Source organism: Platichthys flesus, chromosome 3 (genome assembly GCF_949316205.1).
Source record: "Platichthys flesus chromosome 3, fPlaFle2.1, whole genome shotgun sequence".
Taxonomy (NCBI): Eukaryota; Metazoa; Chordata; class Actinopteri; order Pleuronectiformes; family Pleuronectidae; genus Platichthys; species Platichthys flesus.
Window position 1 is genome coordinate 17,032,013 of NC_084947.1, and position 23,107 is coordinate 17,055,119.

General features: G+C 41.1%; 4 protein-coding genes across 9 annotated transcripts in view; 3 read left to right on the plus strand and 1 right to left on the minus strand.

Moving 5' to 3' along the window:
- Positions 1-408: 408 nt before the first annotated feature.
- kansl3 (KAT8 regulatory NSL complex subunit 3) lies at positions 409-11,781 on the minus strand. Of its 4 annotated transcripts, none has more exons than XM_062382238.1 (20): positions 11,541-11,740; positions 10,140-10,414; positions 9,841-10,011; positions 9,644-9,734; positions 8,457-8,642; positions 8,225-8,353; positions 7,997-8,113; positions 7,810-7,908; positions 7,331-7,402; positions 7,147-7,221; positions 6,639-6,796; positions 6,491-6,554; positions 5,405-5,593; positions 4,500-4,656; positions 4,034-4,111; positions 3,676-3,855; positions 3,317-3,404; positions 2,983-3,110; positions 2,473-2,579; positions 409-1,220 (listed from the first exon to the last, which is right to left on the minus strand). In XM_062382238.1, the coding sequence occupies exons 1-20, from the start codon at positions 11,583-11,585 to the stop codon at positions 984-986; spliced, it is 2,646 nt and encodes an 881-aa protein (XP_062238222.1). In that variant the 5' UTR covers positions 11,586-11,740; the 3' UTR covers positions 409-983. The 4 variants fall into 4 exon arrangements, with proteins under 4 accessions (XP_062238222.1, XP_062238223.1, XP_062238224.1 ...); XM_062382240.1 differs by having other exon boundaries at positions 1,083-1,220; positions 2,983-3,069; positions 11,541-11,781; XM_062382239.1 differs by lacking the exon at positions 4,034-4,111 and having other exon boundaries at positions 11,541-11,735.
- A 367-nt stretch (positions 11,782-12,148) lies between these two features.
- LOC133933841 (beta-microseminoprotein-like) lies at positions 12,149-13,100 on the plus strand (the record flags this gene model as incomplete). The annotated part of the gene is made up of 4 exons (XM_062381086.1): positions 12,149-12,214; positions 12,387-12,468; positions 12,585-12,690; positions 12,782-13,100. Coding segments are annotated over 4 exons (384 nt in total), but the record flags the coding sequence as incomplete, so codon positions are not given.
- A 125-nt stretch (positions 13,101-13,225) lies between these two features.
- LOC133948301 (anthrax toxin receptor 1-like) overlaps positions 13,226-23,107 on the plus strand; it is a 40,214-nt gene continuing 30,332 nt past the window's right edge. Inside the window, exons 1-3 of one of the 3 annotated variants that reach the window (XM_062382249.1) lie at positions 17,803-18,775; positions 21,555-21,636; positions 21,787-21,820. In XM_062382249.1, coding sequence (XP_062238233.1) covers positions 18,694-18,775; positions 21,555-21,636; positions 21,787-21,820 — 198 coding nt within the window. In that variant the 5' untranslated portion in view covers positions 17,803-18,693. The other 2 variants (XM_062382250.1, XM_062382246.1) reach the window with 2 other exon arrangements.
- Positions 16,591-17,662, plus strand: LOC133948373 (beta-microseminoprotein-like). The gene is made up of 4 exons (XM_062382253.1): positions 16,591-16,699; positions 16,930-17,011; positions 17,140-17,245; positions 17,342-17,662. Exons 1-4 carry the CDS (start codon positions 16,685-16,687, stop codon positions 17,469-17,471), a joined length of 333 nt encoding a protein of 110 aa, XP_062238237.1. The 5' UTR covers positions 16,591-16,684; the 3' UTR covers positions 17,472-17,662.

Consider the following 23,107-nt stretch of genomic DNA (forward strand, 5'->3'; position numbering starts at 1 on the left):
GTTTAAATGAGACACACCTTGTGCTCCTGGGGGGGAGCCGGGGTCACAGCCTCACCACCTTGGCCGAGAGGTCCCACTCTACCCGGCTGTGCTCCTCGAAGCGTCACCGTTATAGAAGTAGGGACTTTCTGCCCTACTGACAACACACAGACAAAACTGCTCAGCACTAATAATTTCACATGCTAATCCCAAAAATACACCAAGATGGACTTGAGCATTTTTTACTTAACCACAAATGTCGTCGGACATGGATGAAGATGGGGAAGATGATCTCTTCTGTTTTGTGGTTAGGTTAGCAAATAAAAACAATTGCAGCATGATGAGAAGTAAAATGTTGTATGCTTAGTTGCGTGAAAAATACAACTGAGTCACACTGGAAAAAAAGCGCACACACACGTAATGAAGACATGAGTTTGATTCCAGTCTTTATTGTGACAACAATAACAGATCTTGGGTCATGCAATATACTGTTATTGCTTCAACACTTCTCTGTCAGAGATCTTATTTATGGATATTATAAGCAGGTGATTCAAAGAAAGGGTTTTTCAAAATGTTACAACATGAAGAGGCAAACTAAATAAACACACACATGAAATGACAGCTTGAACAAACAAAAGCAGTTTGGTCAACTTAACCGACATTGACTTTAAATTAATCACAATTCTTCTGTATCAAATTGTCTCATACATTTATATTTTACATCAGTTTCTACATGTGTCAAACATAAGATGAAAAATCTGACCTTACATCGACCATAACGCTCTAAACATGAACTCAACACGTTGCATGTCGCTGGTCTGAATTCAGACGCTGTATGGCTGTTCATCTGACTCAGCAAACTGCAGTCAGGCTCTTAAAAGGAACAATATCTTCACACACAGGTCGACAGAACTATCCTCTATTTTTACCACCACATTTCTTCCTGACCTACAGACGTCCTGATCTAGTGTTTCCAAAACAAAGGATGAATGAACCCTGGGCATTCAACGTTGCCGTCGGGTTTTGGCAGTTCGAGACATACCAGCGGTCTTATTGGTGATGTGTGCCAAGCCGGGCAAGCTGCTGGCAAGTTTGGCAAGCCCACCATTGGTGAGCAGCTGGTGAATGGCGGTGGTTTTAGCCACTCCCCCTGTGGTGACCACAGGCACCGCTCGGAGCAGAGTGCTGCTGCTGGTACCGACAGAGCTCAGGACCTGACCCTGGGGCTTCCCACAAGCCACCTGAGGGTGGAGGAGGAGAAAAACAGTTGATGATGTCATCAAGAACAGATCTACATTCAAAAGAGAAAGGTGCTAAAACCAAGCATTTCATGCCTCGTCTACAATACAATTTTCGAGTAAATATTTTCCCCTCCGTCGTTAAACACCTGTTTCAAGGAATATCTTGAATCAGAGAAGACAAAAACAATTAGAAAAGCTCAAACAAGCATGCCAGGCCAGTAGGCACAGATAAATTCTACATTAAAGTTCACCAAAAATGTAAACTCACTAATTAACTACTCAACACTGTGCTGATGGAGGGGTGGGCGAAGTGTATACGTGGACAAAATACTTTTGGAATTTCAGGGGTAAACACCATCACATCCAATACAACTAAAGTAAATGGGGACTCCTTCTTCAGACGTAAAAAAAATGCTTCCATACTGCTCGTGTGGTGTTATCCGTGTTGCCTGAAGCCCCATCATTAAAATTACCGGAAGTAGCGATGATAACGTGACCCTGCGCATGCCCTTGGGCCAGAGCTTGTGTGTGGTGCCCTCTAGTGTGTGCATATGAACATGAACGCCGGTCCGAGAAGATATCAGAGTGAATGAATGTGGGGGCTTTCCGACACTTGGATGACACCTCAGGAGCGGTAAGAGTATTTAAAGTTTTTTTTCTGTTCTTTTTTCACATTTGAAAAATGTATCACCAATTACTTCAGTTGTATTGGATTTGGCTGCAACCCTGTTCACCCCTGAAACTCCAAAAAATGTTTGTGGACTCAAACTCTTCACCCACCACTCTATCAGTATAGTGGTGAGTAGTTAATGAGTGAATTAAACATTTTCTGTGAACTTTCCCTTTAATGATTCATCAAATACCAAACAACATTGCGAGCATGCTCAGTGAGCTTACTCTCCTCCTAACCAGTAAACAGCAGCTGTTATTGTTGTTATTTCTGGCTCAATGCACAAAGCAACAGTGGTCATTTTTGAAGTAAGCTATGCCATCATCATTTCCAAAACACATAAATCACATTAGTGTGGACAGGGCCTCAGACAGAGGCTGAAAAGAGGACAGTATGAGGAAAGTGATGCCTTCTCTGAAAATGTGCATTATTCTGAATCTATGCATGTAAACCATTTCAAGTAATAACTGGAATTTGAATGACAAACTTAAATATACGCACAATATGTCTCCTTTAAACAATAAAAAGTTTCAGTATGGTCCTTCAAAGGTTATCGAATGTAACTATGTAGTCAGGACGTACCTGGCTGCTGCCTGTGTTGGCTGCTGTGGACGACAGGCTAGGAACTTTGGTGATGATCTCCTGAAGACTGAAACTTAGGCCTTGAAGCAGACTGCTGGCGGAAGCCGCTGAACACAAATAAAGACAATCAATCAATGAAAATTAACACACACACACACACACACACACACACACACACACACACACACACACACACACACACACACACACACACACACACACACACACACACACACACACACACACACACACACACACACACACACACACACACACACACACACACACACACACACAGTAGGATTGGGACAGTGATAGACAGCAATGGCGCAAGAGGTGATCAATGATGTTTGTTTAATCATGTTGTCCTTGTACACTGTTGTCATCCAAAGTTTAATCTCACTCTGCCTAGCAGCTAGAACTGCGCTGTGTGTTGCGGCTACTGCGCTGAGATTTGCTGCGCAGAGTGAAAACAGGCGTGCAGGGCAGGGCAGGACAGGACAGAGATACCTTGGGCAGTAGCCGGAGCTTGCACCTGGACTGGTGTGGACGACCCTGACACCATGCAAGGCTGCACACTGCTGAATGAGCTGGAGCCTGGGGACAGGGCACCAGACACTTCTGAGAGACTACCAGACCTGCAGTGACACACATAACCACCAGTCTACTCAGGAGCTACCCCGGCAAGTGCTGTTTGTCCATCACTCCGCTCCCAAACTCTGAGTACACAACTTATCAATTCCTCTGCACCAGACACACTTTTGTCCAATAGGATGGAGGGGGTGTGGGTGTAGGCTTTGTGAGGGGTTTAAGTGCGTGTGTGTGGCAAGGCCAGCTAGCTTACCGCTGGCCTGTGAGAAGACCTGAGAGTTCCTTGGCTCCAGGCACAGTCTGTCCCACTGTCATTGTTAAGGGCTTCCCAGAGACACTTGCTGCAGGGAAAAGAGAATATCAGAAGTGAATCCTTTTACTAATTCTTTTTTCTTTTGTTATCATTTTATCCAAAGATCTGTTTTGAAGGTGAACTGCTTACAACTTTCCCATACTGTCTACAGATTTTCTGGAACCACAAAGAAACAAACTATCAAAAAAGCCCAGAATGTTTTTCTCTGTGTGTCAAGAAAATACACATTGTATATATAGTAACTACTTTTGTACAGCCTCAGGCATTAGTGATACAAGTAAGTATATCAGGTTGTGTACCTTCCTGTGCAGCATGACTGGTGGCGCCCCCTGCTGACTCGCTTTGGGAAACAATGGTCACCTTGATCTTCGCTCTCTTGGATGCTTTGCTTGGTGTGGGGCTTGGCGTCTGCCTCCTCTTGCCATGGGACCTCGGCTCATCTCTGTCAAGGCCCTCCATCTGATCACTGGTCACTGGCACTGCACAACACAAACACACAGATATTTATTAAAAATAAATATTCAAAGCATGACATGAGTGTTTTAGTGCAGTGGTGTTTTATTGTGTGATATTCATATTCATACAATCACAGCAATGGAAACAAGGAAAGGAGTGAAGAGACAGAGGGAAGAGAAAGGAGGAGGGATAGACACTTACCAAAGATACAAGGAGGAGTACCAGGAGGAAGATTTTTCCTCACAAGCATGTTTTGTTTCATAAAAGCAGCAAACTGAGCTGGAATGAATCAGAAAGAAAGCCGGAAAAGGAAAGTTGAAGGAAGAGAAAAGACAAGAAGATGAGATGACAGTATTTCAGTCACGTTCCATCTTGCCCCAGTGGATGTCGTGACGTGATAGTCGCCTTAAAAAATAATATATTTACAATCAATTTCACATCGCACACACCACCCACGCCTGCTCAGCTCGTACCAAAGTCAGCAGAAGTTGAGGTGAATGACTAATTTAACGGGTTTATATAAACAAGTGGGGCAAATCACGTTCACCTACACGTGCACAGTGATTCTGGCACCTGTACAAGGATCACTGTGCACGTGTAGGTGAACGTGAATGCTCCCTCAGTTTGTTTCAATGCATCCACAGTTGAAGTGTGGTGGTGAGCTAACCTTGAGCCTGCTTGTGAGTGAGGACTGTGCCAGAGCGCTGCATGTGTGTCTTGAGGAGCTGCGTCGCTGTAATCAGACTGGACTTCTGTGCTGGAGACAGACCTGATGTCTTTGGTTTGGGACTTGAGGTGGGGCTGCTACAGACGCTAGACAGATCCTGAGGACACATTAAAGTGGAATATGAAGCATGAATAATGTTTGGTGACAGTAAAAACCTATTGCTGTGATAGTATTTGTGAGATACTATAATTTCATTTCAGCAACCCTAAAGGCTCATTTATGCTTAACGTTAGATATGTGTACAGGAACAAATGGAGCCCTCCGTCCATACTCAAATTAACAGATACGGACGAAATGGATTAATTGGAGCAGTACAACTAGAAATCACGGTTGGGGGATACTTTTTTTAGGATAGACCTTGTGAGTGGGAGAGAAACTACAGGTGTCTAAAAGAGGCTAATTCAAGGTGGCATAAATGAGCCTTAATGTGGGTTGTACGTTACATTACAAATGTAGAATTATTGGATTATAACAGATACATTCCAAAGAATGATACATTTGCATCACTGAGCCAAAGACACAAAGAGAAATAGAAATCCCATTTGCTCCACTCTTTTCTCCAGTGGTTCTGAGACATTTTCTGTTACAGAGTTGGCATGGCAAGGAGGTATTAAAGCCGCTTACTCAAGGAGCTATAATGCAGACTTATTTCAGAATTGTGAGTGGAGGAAATAAAACCTGCGTGTATGTAGAGATGGTCATCATCCCATGAAAACCTCACACCCATGCAACCCTAGACAACTGCATTCAATAAATACAAGTAATAATATTATCTTATATTTATGAACAGTTATATAAGATGTTTATCTAATAGCTAGACGTAAAAGTTGCAGCTTGTAACTGACCTCTGAACCTGATGGTGAGATGGGAAGTCGAAGCGCAGGGGAGGAAGGGCGTCCTCTCTCCATGTCAAAGGGAAGCTCCCGTCGAGGCCTTTTCTTCTTCTCAGTGTCCAGGTCCCTCATCTCTCCTGAGCCATGACCGTGGCCCTCTGCCCTAGTGAGGACCCCTGACAAGAAGTCAGCGATCTCATCCTGAAGTACAGTGAAGAAAGAAAAAACATTGTTTTATGAAATGATACTGCTGAGTATGGAAAATAGGGTTTAACTGAATCAGTCAGCATTTTAATCAGGCAGCTGTGGAACGATGTTAGAGCTCCCTTTTAAATGTAATTTTTCAATCTTTCTATGATAAAGATCATTTGATTGGGCACATATTAGGAGCTGCTGTTGGACTCTGGGAGACCTTTCATCCAATACTGGATGAAAGGTCATTATTTGCCACTCTTAACAACAGAGCAAATATATATAATTAGATTGATTCTGGTCCTTTAGTGAGAAAATTAAAATAATATTTGTTGTGAATTGTAAACGTATCAAGCCTTTAAAAAGCTACACTAGCTTACATTGTTCAAATATAGTTTGTATGGCATGCGCAGCCCCCTCACTCCAACTCCTGGCATAAAACATTTATCAAATTAGTAATTTGGGACTGATGTGAGATATAACTGGTGTAACTGTAAAGCCTTTTGTTGTGGTAGAGTCTGTGGTCTGCAGATAAGCAGGTTACATAACACCTATTTTCTTCATCAGTGTTGCTGATACACACGATGATGCCAAATGTTTGCCAGCAGCAGAATAATATTAACAGCCAGCTAGCAGGAATATTTTCAAGTGGGAAGACAAGGAATGATTTCAGTTGACCAACATGTCCTTTGGTTGCCTACTGCCTCACTTTATCTTAGATAAGTACACTGCAGAAAGAGTGCAGATCTACTAAATGAAACTGAGTGACTGCAGACAATAGCATTAGTGTCACTGTTCAATTTGGTGTTTCATTTGTTTTTATTGATTTGTTGATCGATTATTGCATTTGTCAGTGACTACAGTGAAAAACTTCAGAGAAAACAATTTAAATTTGAAAGGACAAACCTGAATGCAGCGATCCACCATGGTCTGCGTCAGTCCTTCTGTTCTCATCTTAGCTGAATTGATTCTGTAGAGGGATATAATTTAGTGTTGCCGTTGCATAAAAAACAAAATCCTTGCATTCTGCTAGACACAATCCCATGTTACTAACCTGAGGTTGTCGTCAGCTCCTCCGACCACCACCATGCTGTTGTCTGCCCTCAGCTTCTCTCTGAACTCCTCCATACCTTCGTTACTACACTGCAATGCGTTCTGGCCGACCACAAACAACACTGGAGTCTTCATGTCCAGCAGTGGATCGTCAACATCCTGAAAACAGTAGCACATTAACGGTCATGAACATCAATCATTGAGTTTACTTTTAAGTGAAATTTAAATCATTATATATTGACGTGTGAATTTTGTGACAAATTCATTCTTGAGTTACGTTAAAAATGTTTTTTCTAAGGGTCAAACAGGAGTTGACCTTTGACCATTAAAATAAAATCGCTTCATCCTCGAGTCCAAGTCAAGGTTATAGCCAAATCGGTACATTGCCCCTGAAAGCATTCCCAAGATGTCATATTAATGTAAATTGGGAGGACGGACAGTCAACCTGCAATACCCCTGGCTGTCACCACTGTGGAGGCATGCAAATACATATGAATGGAAGATCTTACCCCTCTTGGCCCATTGACTGTTAGCAGGGGGAAGCCAAGACACACAACAGCAGTCAGATACTCCATAAGGGATACCTGTAAATAATAAGAAGTATTAAATTCTGATGATATTTGCCTTTCTTCCATGGGTGAAATCTGTTTATCATTACACTTAACAACATTGATACGTTATAAGAAGTCTTACGTGACAAGCAATAAGAGCACCAGCGTTCCAGCCAACCAGAATAATTGGTTTGTGGGGGAAGTGACTGTGAACCTGGAGGTTAAATATAAACACTTGATTAAAACAGCTGCAGAAATATTACAGACAAAATAATATATAATAGGATTTAGAATATGTTGGATCTATTTTTATTCCAGTTTTTGTTCACAAACATGATCAGTAAAGGTGCTGAGGTAAGTTCATTTTTATGCCATTCATTTTGATTAGAGACATTTAAGCACAGTGTCTTGTAGATTTGATTGTGGTTATTATGCACACACGTATGTACATATAAAAAGGTATATGCAATGCAATAAGTAAGAATTAAAAACAACTGAATGACAATATTTCACATCAGCTACTTTATCCTTTTAAAAGTAAACTCTGTTTTCCCATTTAGGTCACAATGTCAAAACATCACATGACTATTTTTTTTAATGAATTAAGCAAAAAAGACCTACCTCCATGACCTTGGCTCTGACAGTACCCAACATGTGCTCCAGACACTGGGTAATGCCAATATTTGCGCCACTGTTAACATGAGTGTGCACTGGTATGACCTGACATGGAAAGAGCTGTTAGAGGCACTTTTCTAAACACCATGTTCTTTGTATCAAGCTAAAGATTTAAATGAGTTGTGCTTCAGACCTTTCCTAAACAGGAGAGCTGTGATTGCCAGAATCGCATCCGTCGCGAAGTAGAGAGGGCAGGATAGGTTGGGCTTGATGGTGCCATTAGGATGAGTGGGGATCCAGAAAGCTTGCTCTGAAAGATGTGAGAAAACAGACAGGGATCCGGTCTTTAATAATTTGAAGAACAAAGTGAAAAAGGGTTCTGTTAACATGTTTTCTTTTGGAGTGAAAGGTTTCATCTTACCGGTTTGTTTTGAGACAGAACTCCAACTGCAGGGTCCCACGGCCGTTTCAGCAGCAGTGACAGAGCCTCTGCACTGGGAGCTCCAGTCTTTGCCGAAGGCATCAACATCCTGTCAATCAGCAACGGCAACTTCCCAGACACAGAGATGGGTAATAATGAATCAAGAGGCACAGATGCTGCATCACATATCAGATACACCAATTTACTACTCAATCAATTACAGGTATGATACCTTGCTTTTGAGAGTCTGCAGCACATCCAGGTAAGCAGCGAGCATGGCAAGGCTTAAGGACTCGATCATGGTGGTGTGCAACCACTGCGTCAGTTTGGTGTCCCAGTTTACACTGGCTAACGAATGTCGCACCTTTCTGGCACACTTATCCACGGCTATCCTCCGCAGAATTGGCTCATTGGAAAGCTAAGAGAAACAAAATCCCACAGAACACCCATTATTAGGCACTGTGCCAAGTCACCCCTTAAGCCTGAAACATGCTTCTGCGACTGCGTCTGCGTCTTTTCACGCCGCTGTGGCGCAAGACTCGTTTTCATTCATGCTTCCCCAACTGTTGCGCGTCTTACAAAGCAATTCCGCGCCAGAACACTAGGCGGAGTAATGCTTTTTGTCGAGACGACCTTAGAGACGCCTTCTTTCTTCTTCGTCGATTGTTTATTTACATAGCCACTGCGGCTCCTCGTAGCCTTTTTCTGGCGGACAAATCCGCCAGTCAGTGACAGGTTATACAAGTGATCATACTATCGGATATCTTCTGCCAAGTGCTCTTCTATTTGGTCCATATTCGTTCTTCTAAATCTTCCGTGATTTCTGCCGGTATTATGGGGCATGAAACCGGAAATGCAGCTCCAGAAGAGATGTAGAGCAGACCAATCACAGCCTTGCGGGCTGAGTGAGCTTGCGGAGCTTTGCCGTAAATTTTAGAAAAGGGGGTCGACACCCGTCAGCACGTAAGGAGGGATACATAAGCACGTAAGGGACCCGGAAGGGCTCTTGCGCTTACGGGCCCGTGAAAACGCAGAAGCATGTTTCAGGCTTTAGCCCAACTTCTTTGTTTTTGACATGGCAGTAAAGGGGTAGTGTATTCAGGACCCATATAAAAACAAAGGTGTAGACGGATAGTCCTGAATGCTTTACAAACAGACAAAGTGAATCAACATGTCGACTGCTGCGGGTAAAATGCTCAGAAATGTACAAACTTGGGATTTAATTTGGAACGTTAGTTTTACAGGCTCAAAATGTTATAGACACTAATTGACTACATGGCATTCCAAATGTGGCTAATCTAAAATCTACATGACATAATAATAAACTAATGATTTCAAGCGATCTTCAATCCAGCTCTGACAAATTATGCTGCAGATCTATCTCCTCAATTTTCGCTCTTGAGAACATCACTAACTTACATTGTCATTGGCCAGACGAGCAAGTCGTTCAGCGTGTAGAGCTTTCAGGACTTTATTGAATAGTTTGTTCTGGGCCACTGACCATCCAGTCCTGAAAGACAATAACAATACAGTTAAAACTGTGAACGGAGATACTTTCAATAACAATGCATACACTCAAACACAAGTGTTAAGTAAAACAATGGAAGTTGAATTACTTGTTCAAATGTTCCTCCCAGTCATCGGGGGGTGGAGGGCTCTCAGCAACAGTGCGAGCGAACAGGACATGTCGCTCACACTCCTTCATTACACTTAGAGCTTTGTGGTTGTCATATAGAGGCGTAGGTTTTGGTCTGACTGTTTCCACGTCAATTAGAGAATCACATTCTCTGCAGAAAAAGATACAAAAAAAATCAAATTTCTGTGACGCAGAACAGGTTTAATATTTACAAGAGCTAAAACAGAGTGGACAGCTGATGACAATCCAAACTGTAGTCTAAGGAAATTTTTAACTCACGACACAGCTTCGGGTTGGCGACGAGGGGTGACAAACAGGGTCCTTGTGGGCCGGGCACTGCTGGCATCTGGGTGGGCATTCCACGGCTTGGCATAGCTGTGGTCCAGAAACACTAAGTCCAGCTCTCTTTCATGAGCCGACAGCTGGAAAAGCAAGGATGTGCCCATCTTCCTTGCTGATATCTGGAAATCCTTATCCATACCACGATGCATCCTCTTCCTGGGCCCCAAAGGGCCATGAGAAGGGCTCAACAACTTGTTGGGATTCAGACCGAACTGAAGGGTACGAGGGAGGTTAACTCGGTTATTTTAGATCAGCTGAGATAACAACAAATTATTTTATTTGCCTTTCACCACAGCACATGTAGATCAGACTATATTTGCAACACAGTTTATGGAAATATATTTGGGCCGAAACATATGATAACAGTTAGCGGCCATGTAAACCTCCTACAATAGTCTTGGAATTGATCGATATGTCTACATACAAGTACCAATACTCAAAGATAATCCGTGATAGATAATTATACAATTAAAAAAGCAGCAAATTATCACATTAAAGTAGCTAAAAAAAGGAAACGATTGACGTTATTACATTAATAGATGCTAAATCAATCAATCGAAGACCAGGAATTGCTATTAAACATATGTAATATCTTCAGGCTCTGGAAGAGATTTGTCAAGTGTACAAAAATGTATGTTTTCTTCAATTGGTCATTTTTGAAGAGTCTCCTAAATATATATTGGTGCCATAACTAACCAGAGTAACAGATCTCCTTTATAATTATGACTGGATTTTGAAGATAATCTCAAATTAATCTGCTACAATTGTGAATCAATTGAGTCATTTCAAAAGCAAATGTGTCAAAATATTCTGGATGTAACTTTTAACTCTGAATATATGATAGTTTGGGCAAACCTGTAACATTTACAGTAAACTACACGAGCATACACTTGATCAAAACAACACAGAGAGAGCTCTACCATGGAGTTTGGGAGAGTCTTGGACATTATTCGATGCCTACTGAAACTCAATCATCGATCGATTTTTAAGTATTAATAAACGGTCGGTTAATCGATAAGGACAATAACCGGACTGATGTTTAAACATGTTATGCTGGGTCTGACAGCAGGGGAGTGTACACTTGCATGTATCTCATCCACAGTGAGCACCAGCCATTACTGCCATGTTCTGAATATATTGGCTTAATTTATTTAATCGACCCAATACGTGTAAAATATTGTGAAAAATACGACACATGCAGCGTTATCAACAGTTTAGCAACCATCCCTAATGTGGAGCCTTTGTACTGCGACTGTGGGCTGGCCCTACCGACGCTAACGTTAGCATAGCATGCTAAGAGCTAACGGCTAGGCGCTGTCTTTGTGGTGTGCTGCTCACCTTTTCTTTGTTCCTCTTCGTGAACGCGGTGGAAATTATTCTCATGAGAAAACGGAGACGGGTGATAAAAAGTATCTCTTGGTTAATCTCTCTCTTATTAACGCGCTAACATTTACTGTGCGTACTTCCTTTTGTTACACGAGTTGTTGCCAGGTCGTGTTCCGCATCCTCCTATCTCTGCCCATTGAAAACCAACAGCACCGTGAGTGCAGCGCCTCAACCAACCTGGCAACCACGTCTCTGGCGCGTCCGCGTCTAAACACAAAACGTGGACTGGATCTTGGGCCGTGATGGATCCGGATTCTTTGCTCCGTCCATGAACCCCATTGTAAATAAATTAAAATCAACAGCATCAGTTTGAATTGCTTCAACAATAAACTTACTGTTATTTTATTACAATGTTTAAATCTTTATGCATTTGAATTGTTTATACATTCAAATTATTATATTTTTACGTATTTTAGGGCCTGCCTTGCAAATGATTGTTTTTCCTGCTGGACAGAGACAAGAGACAATGACCTCTTCTAGTCAAATGACTGCTCTTCCCCTCTTTTTATTTACATCCAAAGGTCCCTATTGACACACTGTTTAAAAGAGCAAGTCATTGAAAATACACAACCTTCATTTTCAGCCTCTCATCTGACAACGTGGTCTCAAGTCTGACTGCCACCATGGTAAGTTGTAATCATTTTAATTTTCTCTTTCGTGTTATAGATATTGACTTGACAAAGTTGAGTGAATCCTGGAGATAAAGAGAGTTGTTATATACTGATGAAGGAAGGTGGTAGAATCATTAGTTTCAACACTGTTGAACAATGTTGGATTTGTTTATTTTTGTCTGACAAGAAATATTTGTACCTGGCTGTGCTGCTGTGTTGCCTCCTGCCACTGTCGAATGCTGATTGCTTCGTCATGGACCTTAAACCAGGTAAAAGACACAATCACACAGGCTATATTTGTGGTTGATACATTTCCTCATTACAGCGAAATATAAAATATTGACAAAGAATTTTACATTGTGATTGTAATGAAAAATGATTTCAGGCGCGACACATTGTCAGGACATTGACGATCAAACGTGGCATGAAGTAGGATCTAGATGGAGGAATAGCAAATGTATGGACTGTAATTGTGCAGGATGCTGTTCTGCGTAAGTATCACAACATTACAGTGTTTAAATGGAAAAATAACAAATGGAACTGTGTATTTATATGTTTATACTGTTATCTTTGTGATTGCAGATATGCGACCCCTCGGCGATTCCCCGCTGACTGTGTGTCAGTGTTCGACTCAGAGGCATGTGTATACAGAGTGCACAAGAGGGATGACCCAACAGTACAATGTCCAATTTATGGAGCAGTTGGCAAGTGATGCAGTCATCGGTTGAGGTGGCATCAAGGGCTGAAGTGTTTTTTATTTCTGTTGTTGTTGTTGGGGTTGAGGGGTGTTTTGTTGTTTTCGGAACACACAGCTAAGGAGGAAGCACGGCTGACGGAAATAGAAAATAAAATGCTTCAACAAATACAATTTCAAATGAATAAATAAACCATTAATTCCCGACTTACTTTGTTTTGCTCAACCTGGTTCAAGAACAACGATTATTTGTAACAACAGAGAATAACAATACAATTTTAAAGGGTACTCCACCAGTTGTACACATGAAAGTGACTCGTTACAAAGAGTAAACAACTCGGGCTGTGTTAACAGTTTTACACTGTGTTTTAGCTTGGGTTTAGGATCTATAAGTAAAACTGAACAGGCTGCATTATAAATAAATGTATGGACTTTAGGAAAAGGGGAGGGGGGGAAATAAGAGCTTTGAGAAAAATGATGAATAAAACATTTTTTGTAGACAGACCAATATTAGAGACACTTACCTCAAGATATCTGTTGCCCTGATTCCTACACCACAGACAGCAGGTGAGTGAGTGAGTGAGTGAGTGAGTGAGTGAGTGAGTGATTAGATTAGATTAGATTAGATTAGATTTCTTTATTTATCCACACAATGGGGAAATTCACTTGTTACAGCAATGATAGAAAAACAGAATTAAAGTAACAGTGCCGAAGCACAATAAAAAAAAAGAAAAAGATCACAATATGTACACTACTAAAACTACACTAAGTGTACAGAAACAAACAACCTGCAAAACAGACACTGTGCAGAAGCAGGTGCTGGGGATAAAGTGGAATGATGTTAAGTGTTATTGTAATGAAAACAAAAATATGCAACAGTAGTGACCATGATACAGAAAATAATTAAAAATAATTAAGAAGTAAGTGACCATAATATAAATAATGCTACAAGATAGCATACTGGAAATATAAATATTGCAATGTAACCATTTGAAGTGACCATGATATAAATATAGATGGTAAGTGTTGTACACAAACATAAATAAGAAAAATAAAAATACAAATACAGCTATGGTGAGAGGTTTAGTGGAGATAGAGATAATAGACAGGGACTACAACATTATCAGGTGGTGCTGGTGTTGTAGAGCCTGACTGCAGCCGGGATGAAGGACCTGCAGAACCTCTCCTTCCTACACCGTGGGTGTAACAGTCTGCTGCTGAAGGAGCTGCTCAGGGACCCCACAATGTCATGTAAGGGGTGAGAGGTGTTGCCCATGATGGACGCCAGCTTGGCTAACATCCTTCTGTCCCCCACTTCCTCAATGGAGTCCAGAGGACAGTCCAGGACAGAGCTCGCTCTTCTTATCAGTCTGTTGAGCCTGCTCCTGTCTCTGTCCGTGCTACCCCCCCTCCAGCAGACCACAGCGTAGAAGATGGCTGAGGCCACCACAGAGTCATAAAAAGTCCTGAGGAGAGCCCTGCACACTCCGAAGGACCTCAGCCTCCTCAGCAGATGGAGGCGGCTCCGGCCCTTCTTATAGAGGTGATGATGATGGATGGTGCGTGGAAGATTAAGTGGGAGAGGCAAGAATGAGTTGTCACACACACATACACACACGAAAAGCTCGGATTTCATCATTGCTAAAACTTGATTGTAAACTTGATCGTCTCATGTTGAACAAAAGAAGAAGCCAGCAGGCAGCATGGAGGAGATCTTCACTTGATTGAACCTAGACTTAACAGCCATGTTAGCAGCTAAGGCACAGGGAACTATCAGTACCTATGCACCTATCTGGCAAGAATTAGGACAATTACATTACTATACCGTTCTGAGTTTAGCAATAAGCTTGTATATATTTTTTAACCCTCTTTTGGCATGTTTGAATGAAGCCATTTGCAACAGCCTAAGTATGACTAAATACAGAAAAAGACAATTCTCCCCCCCAAAAAAGTATTTACTACTTTACCAGTTATTAAGTCTGTGTTAGTGTACAAAAACAAATACCAGCCATGAATTACCACTGGGAGGTAGCTCAAGCCAGTGGATTGTAGTGTTTCCACTGTATTGTCTTCATTAACCCACAGTGTGTGTCTGTGTCTGTTTCTATGAAAAAATTAATAAATGAAATATATATATTTTTTAATTAAATTAATTAAATTAAATGTGCACATTCTGCGCAGAAGCCCATTGCGCAGATCCTGCGCAGAAGCCCACTGCGCACATTCTGCGCAGAAGCCGAGTGCGCACATCCTGCGCAATTAATAGGAGAAGTCCTGCCGATATTAAGAGTTTAACATATTGCCAGCTTGAAAATGGGAAGGAGTGGGATTCAGCCCGGTTCCGAACACTTTATTGACTAGGCCACTTCAGCTGATGGTTTCCACACTGAACTAAGCACATAAAGACGATGGACAAATTATCGTGTGTGTCGGTGTCATTTTATGCTGTTTTTGATAAACACTTCAGAGAAAATATTTTCTACTTTATTACATATATTTGACAGCCTTACTTAAAAGTTACTTTTATATTTTTGGCTTTTAGATACTGGATGAAACCTATTGTTAGAGAATAGCCCAGTGGGGAGGGGAAATATTTTTTGAGAGAAGATTCCAGATTCATTCACTATACGGCTCAACAGATCTCTGATCCACGAAGCTTCCTTCTACCAAGTTGTGTGGTTCGGAGCCGAGACACTGGCCAGAGAAGAAAACACTTGGAATATGTTGCTTGTTTGGTCTGCATATGTGTGCCATGAGTGATGGGTAACGTATTGCGAAGTCGAGTTAGTTGGTTTCGGTTAGGCTAAATCACGGACATTTTACGGGCACTGCGCAACGACATGGTGAAAGCATTCGATTTAGACAGCGTCTCTCCTGAGGAGAAAGTATTGAAATGTCCCGAAGGGTCAGTGAATAGGTAGGGGTTGGGCACTTGACAGCCCTAGGCCAATGGCTGTAGGGTTTTGTGGGATGCCAGGCTCTCATTGGCTTATGAGTTGGCGTATCAAGGGTGAATAAGGAAGGGGAGTGAAGAATACAGTGGTGGTGGAGTGTCGGATTTACGAAAAATAAGTGTGTCGTGTTCGCTAATAAAGTTACACATAAAGAGGGCTTCCTGTTGTCTATACGCGAGGACGCTACAATATGAACGTGTTCACCGTTCAAATTCATTATTTGCGTTCAGTTAATCGTTCTCATAAAGGTGGACGCGTTCAATGAACGCGTTATTTTGCGTTCGTTCATGCACAACACTGGACTTAGAGTTGTTAGACCTCCAGGATCCTGGTTGCATATCTGTATCATTAACAGAAGCAGCAGGAGCTGGAGGAGGTAGTGGAGCTTTGTGCATGCTGAGCAGGACCCAGTGATGAGACAGCATCAACAACAACAACAACAACAACAACAACAACAACAACAACAACAGTGAGACCCTCAACATGCTTCCTCTCTCTCCCCCACCATCTCTCGTCTACCTGTGAGTTACTGCTCTCCTCTGGATTACTGCTTTGTCTTTTCCATGCTGAAGTCGCATGCGGAGGATTGAACTTGCAAGAAGGAGCAACTTCTCCTACCAAGTTTTTATTTTTTTATAAATTAAGGTGGTTTAGTTCATCACCTCATCGGTATGAGATTTTCTTCTCAGATTTTCTTCATCAGTGAAATGACTGCTCCTCCCCTCTTTTTATTTACATCCAAAGGTCCCCGTTGACACACTGTTGAAAGATCAAGTCCTTCATTAAAAGTACACAACATTCATTTTCAGCCTCTCATCTGATAACAGGGTCTCAAGAATGACTTCCACCATGGTAAGTTCTAATAATTTAAATTTTCTCTTTCGTGGTAAATATATTGACTGGAGAAAGTTCAGTGAGTCCTGGAGATAAAGAGAGTTGTTATATACTGGTGAAGGAAGGTGGTAGAATCATTAGTTTCAACACTGTTGAACAATCTACATACAACCAAATTGCCAACATGGTTTCTGTGTGCTTGGACTAAATGTTAAAACTGCTGGATTTGTTTCTTTTTGTCTGACAAGAAGTATTCGTACCTTGCTGTGCTGCTGTGTTGCCTCCTGCCACTGTCAAATTCTCATTGCTTCATCACGGAAATTAAACCAGGTAAAAGAGGAACACAATCACACAGTTACACAGGCTATATTTGTGGTTTATAAATTTCCCCATTAGAGCGATATATAAAATACTGATACAGAATTAAACATTGTGACCGTAATGAAAAATGATTTCAGGCGCGACACATTGTCAGGACTTTGACGATCAAACTTGGCATGAAGTAGGATCTAGATGGAGGAATAGCAAATGTATGGACTGTAATTGTGGAGGATGCTGTTCTGCGTAAGTATCACAACATTACAGTGTTTAAGTGGAAAAATTACAAATGGAACTGTATATTTACCTGTTCACTGTCTACTGTTAACTATGTGATTGCAGGTATATGACCCCTAGGAAATTCCCCGCTGACTGTGTGTCAGTGTTCGACTCAGAGGCATGTGTATACAGAGTGCACAAGAGGGATGACCCAACAGTACAATGTCGAATTTATGTTGAAGTTGGCAAGTGATGCAGTTATCGGTTCAGGTGGCATCAGGGGCTGAAGTATTTTTTTTTTCTGTTATTGTTTTTGTTGGGTTGAGGGGTGTTTTGTCGGTCTGAACACAGCTAAGGAGGAAGCATGGCTGCCGGAAATAGAAAATAAAATGCTTTTACAGATACAAATTCAAATGAATAAATAAACTATTAATTTCCAACTCACTTCGTTTTGCTCATCCTTGTATAAGAACAAAGATTATTTGTAACAACAGAGAAAAACAATACAATTTTAAAGGGCACTCCACCAGTTTTATACATGAAAGTCACTCGTTATAAAGAGTAAACCACTCGGGCTGTTCTCTATTGCTCTGGAGGGATGACTCCAGACTAACCCAGAGTTTTAGCTTGGGTTTAGGATCTATAAGTGAAACAGAACAGGCTGCATCATAAATACATGTATGGATATGAATCAAGATTTCACAGCCATGTTAGCAGCTAAGGCACAGGGACCTATGCACCTATCTGGCAAAAGTGACGACAATTACATTACTATACCCTTCTGAGTTTAGCAATTAGCTTGTACATTATTTGTAACCATCTTTTAGCATGTTTGCTAAATGGGCAGTAAACTCAAACCTCATCTGATGATTGTGGGCATGTGTAGGGAGAAGAAATGGATTAATTAAACATGCAGGTCAATGAATGAGTGTTTAGGGGTCCCCCTGAATCAAGATGTGAATGGCTGTTGATGCATGGAAATCACAAGCTTAAATATGACTAAAATTTCTCCCCCCCAAAAAGTATTTACTACTCTCCCAGTTATTAATACTGTGTGTCAGAGTACAAAAACAGCCATCAGCCATGAATTACCACTAGGAGGCAGCTCAAGCAAGTGGATTGTATTGTCTTCATTAACCCACAATGTGTGTGTCTGTCTGTCTGTGTTTGTGTGTGTGTGTGAGAGAGAGAGAGAGAGAGAGAGAGAGAGAGAGAGAGAGAGAGACATAGAGAGAGAGAGAGAGAGACTTGTGAAAAGAGACTTAGAGTTGTTAGACCTCCAGGATCCCGGTTGCATATCTGTATCATTGACAGAAGCAGCAGGAGTTTTTATTTTATTATAAATTAAGCTGGTTTAGTTCATCACCTCATTGGTATGACATCTTCTTCAGCTGGTATAATGCCTTGGTGCTAGAGCAGATACTTCTGGTTTCCAGTGGTGCTGTGTGCTGCATTAGTTGTGCTCACTGCTGGTAATGCTGGACCGGACCAGGCAAGAAGGCAGGCTCGGTCGTCCTCGTGCTACGGAAGCTTCGACCTCTACTTTGTTTTGGACAAGTGAGTATAGTCTGACACACATGATCCGAAACAGTTAGAAGGGAGGGATTAAGAGGATGTTAAAATATATGTAAACCACTGGGTTCAATAAGAAAGATGAATTATTTTTGAATCTGGAAATTGTCCTCCTACAGTGACTGAACTTTAATTGAATATTCCATCATTCTGTATCTACTGCTTGCCTTGGAAACTGTGTTTTCTTATGAGAGAACATTAATGCACAAAGTAAATATGCGTAATCTTATGCTTGTCTCCTGCTTCTTTCAGGCTTTTATTTCAAATGCATGCATTTCTGAATCATTGTTTCCTCATCTTGTCTAACTTTTAGTCTGTGCATCTGAAGGTGTAGACCGGAGGTTTAGCCTGCCCATTTAGTCATATTTAGTCATACTTTCATTTAGAAACAGTCCATATTTATCAAACCAGATTTTTGGTGATGACTGTTTCCTGTCAGCTGTGCAACATGGGCACCTGATCAACGCTGTCACACTTTATCATTTACAAGGCACTAACAATGAACTAACCCAGACTGTTGCTTTTGGATTGTAGCAGAATACCTACCTTATTTAATTTTTTTTTTTTGCAAGATTGGTTCGCTACGAGCCAAAATATTTTGCCAACTAGGTCTACATCAAATGTATCATCCAACTCCAGATTTCCTTATCCTAGAGAATGGACTTGGTTGTATTTCATTTTGCATTCTCCTTCTCTCCTTGTGGCTCCTCTATTTAAAGCCAAGATTCTGATACACATTACTACATACTTTAGTTTTAATATTTATAAGAACATAATTAGAAGAAAGGAAATATATCTATACTGAAAAAGCTACTCCTACTATATCTATTTATTTTTACTTCCTTACGACAACAGAGCAGAGAGGACTTTTTGGCCGTTGTTAGAAAGTCCAACAAAAACATCACAGAGGAAAATGTGAGTCCCAACAGCTCTGTTCTGAGTTCATTAACAAAGAGGAGGTAGTGAGCAAGATGATCAACATCCACACCGACCTGGTTGCATGAAACCCTAATGAGGATACATACATCTGACTCCAATGATAATAACTCACATAATTAAGAAGAAACAGAATTGCAGGTGCATTATGAAGATGTTAACAGAAATCTGAGGAGCACGACGTAACTGCTACTTCTCAGGGTCAACCATCTGGGTTGCATGAGCATTTACTCTTGCAGAACTATTCATCGACTGCTCCCTTCAGAGGCTGTTTCCTGGGTGGATCACTGAATGGTCAGGGCACCACACCAAACAACTATAATGGGATGCAAAATGAGAACAAGGAGATGCAACATGATAACAGAACAATAGGGAAATCATAGATTGTATATAAAGGTGACAATGCATCTCCGCTTCCTCCCACTAAAGCTCAGATATATGATGTAATAGGGGGGCTGATCATTTGGAGTGGCGCCGTGGTTGTATGGTGCCCCTGATATTCCCGACCAACTCAAGTCAGTATCAATTGTCTAATCATGACGTTTCACCCTGTTTTTAACCAAACCTGCAGGAAAAATCGACCAATAAAATATTATTTTTGTAATCCATATTTAAATATGAACATGCATCAGTGTGATATAAACTACCTAAGTGACAAAACCATCTTTGAGAAAAAGTGTATTTTAAATTGTCCTTGGGCCATGTCCCATTCACTAAGGGTTTATGACCCATGGGGCAATCAAGATGGTTTGGCTTCACTTTTAAGTCACTGTCATGTCGTCCAACTTTAGTCTGTGGTTGAAATACAAATAAATAAATAAAAAGAGTGGGGCTAGAAAGTTAAGACAAATCCAAAAAAACACTTCAGAGTGTGGTGAATCATTTGTCTCTCTCTGTCTTGGTTGACTTGCCTAAATGTGGTGAGGGGCTTGTATATTTCTGTGCCGTGTCCAATGTGTTTGAGTGGATCCTCACATCTAATTGGTCTTTTGTCTTCTCTGTCAGATCAGTGTGCGGTACCACTGGACAGAAATCTACCACTTTGTTGAACATCTAGCTCATAAATTCATAAGGTAAAAAAAAATTCCTGGTTGTGTCATAAAGCAACTGTGGGAAAGGATAGCACAAGTATTGATTTAACAGAGTGCATTCCTCTCTTCCCCTTGCCCCCAGTCCACAGTTGCGGATGTCCTTCATCGTGTTTTCCACTCAAGGAAAGATTTTAATGAGCCTGACAGAAGACAGGTGGGTGCAGATCCCCTGAAAATGTATTTCTATCCTCTGCTTCTCTGTCGTCCATCTAAAAGGAATGAGCGTAATACCAGATTTGGACACAGGTCACACACAGATAGGATTCCTCTGCAGGCTTTTTTTATGATCAAGAGATTCCAGACAGATACTTTCCCTCGCTGTGATCTGATGATAGTGTCGCTGGTCCGGACGGCTGCTTCATCATGTGCTTTTTGACACATTGTGGGCAGCTTATATATCTAGTCTTTCCTCAGTAGAGTGTCTCTACAGCCACATCATCTCTTCACTGCTTCCCTCACATCTTATTCTACAATGGACTCATTTCCTGTCTAGCTGCGTGACAGTTTCTCAAGCCAGTACACACCAGGGCTGTTTCAATTTATTCATCTGTAACACATTGCTGGTATTTCCTCCAAATGGCATGCTCTTATCGAAACCTTTATTGTCTTACCCAGACTCGCAGCTTTTAGTTATAGTCAGACGAAAGTTCTGAAAATCATCCTCCATTATCAATATTTCCATTAGGTGGTATATTATCAGAAATGTGTATTAGCTTGTGTTCTGTGTGACTGCTCAGGGAACGCATTCGCAAAGGTCTGGAGGAGCTGCAGCTGGTCCTTCCAGGGGGAGACACCTTCATGCATGAGGGCATCTCGAGGGTGAGCGGCCGTTGCAGCTCTAAACTTTATCTCGAGAATATCTCCAAACTTGTAACACCACCCAGTCCTGAGCACTAAATGACTCATGCATTCAGTGCATGCTACCAGATAAACAGTCCCCTGTTTCAGTCCGGCTTATCTTTTTCACAGGCCAATGAGCAGATATACTCTGGAAACACTGAAGGTAAAAAAATGTTACTGCGAATATTTTTTTTGTATTCTCTGTAAACAATGTTGGTCAAAGTTGATTTTTTTTAACGAAGATGCAAACAAGAAAAAAAATTCTAACTTTTTGAACGTTTTTGTGATTTTGAAAATAAAGAAACGAAATCAGAAGTTGGATGATCATCGGTATTTATGTAGTTTATATGAAAGGGGGCTGGTGGTTTAGAATGTGTGTAAGTGTATTATTCTGTTTGGTTTTTGGATTACACAAGACAGTCACTCGTTACAAAGAGTAAACAACTCGGGCTGTGTTAACAGTTCTACACAGTTCTCTATTGCTGTGGAGGGATGACTCCAGACTAACCCTGAGTTTTAGCTTGGGTTTTGGATCATTAAGTGAAACAGAACAGGGTGCAAATAAGAGTTATGAGAAAATGCAGAATAACGCATTTTATCTAGACAGACCAATATTAGAGACACTTATCTCAAGACATCTGTTGCCCTGATTCTTACAAATTAAATGAACGAAATAAATGATACTAAGTTAATGAGCTCAATGCTAAATCACATATTTTATTATCATAAAAGTTTACTTTATGGCAGAACAGTTGTAATTGATTGAATCAGATTGAACAGGTGAACCTACTAAAATTGACAGTGGGTGGTGTAGCGGAATTATGAGTCACCATAATATAGTTTAAAAATGTCACAAACCAACCTGAATAAAAGCACAGAATGAGTATTTATTTCTAATGGGGAGTTCTGGTGTGTTTATTCTGAGATAATAAAACAGTGTGTGATATAGATGTGATAAAATGAATAGACTGTGAGAGAAGTAATTCAGGGAGAATTTATAATGCTGCCTATTTCTTTGCAAAGCATAATAGGAGGAAACGTTATGAGAGCAGCATTGGCCGAATTATTTCTGTGGGCAGGTTATCGCACTGCCAGCGTTGTCATTGCTCTGACAGACGGAGAGCTGCAGGAGGATCAATTCTATGATGCTCAGAGAGAGGTGAGAGATACCTGAGAACAGCTCTGAGTGCCCTCACGCACTGAGTGCCCTCACAAGGAAGTTTTCACCCCAGCCTGAAATGCTTTGGGACGCCTTATTGCTATTCAGTGTTAACACCAACATCCACAGAAATGAAGTATTGAACTTGCTGTTTTTGGTTTTCGTGCATCTATGTGACATTTCAATTCCACATGAGATCTGACTAATATTTTTCAGATGGAATATGGTGTTACTCAACCTCTTATGAAATCATTTTAGAGGTCAAACCCACACAAGTCTATTTTCACTATG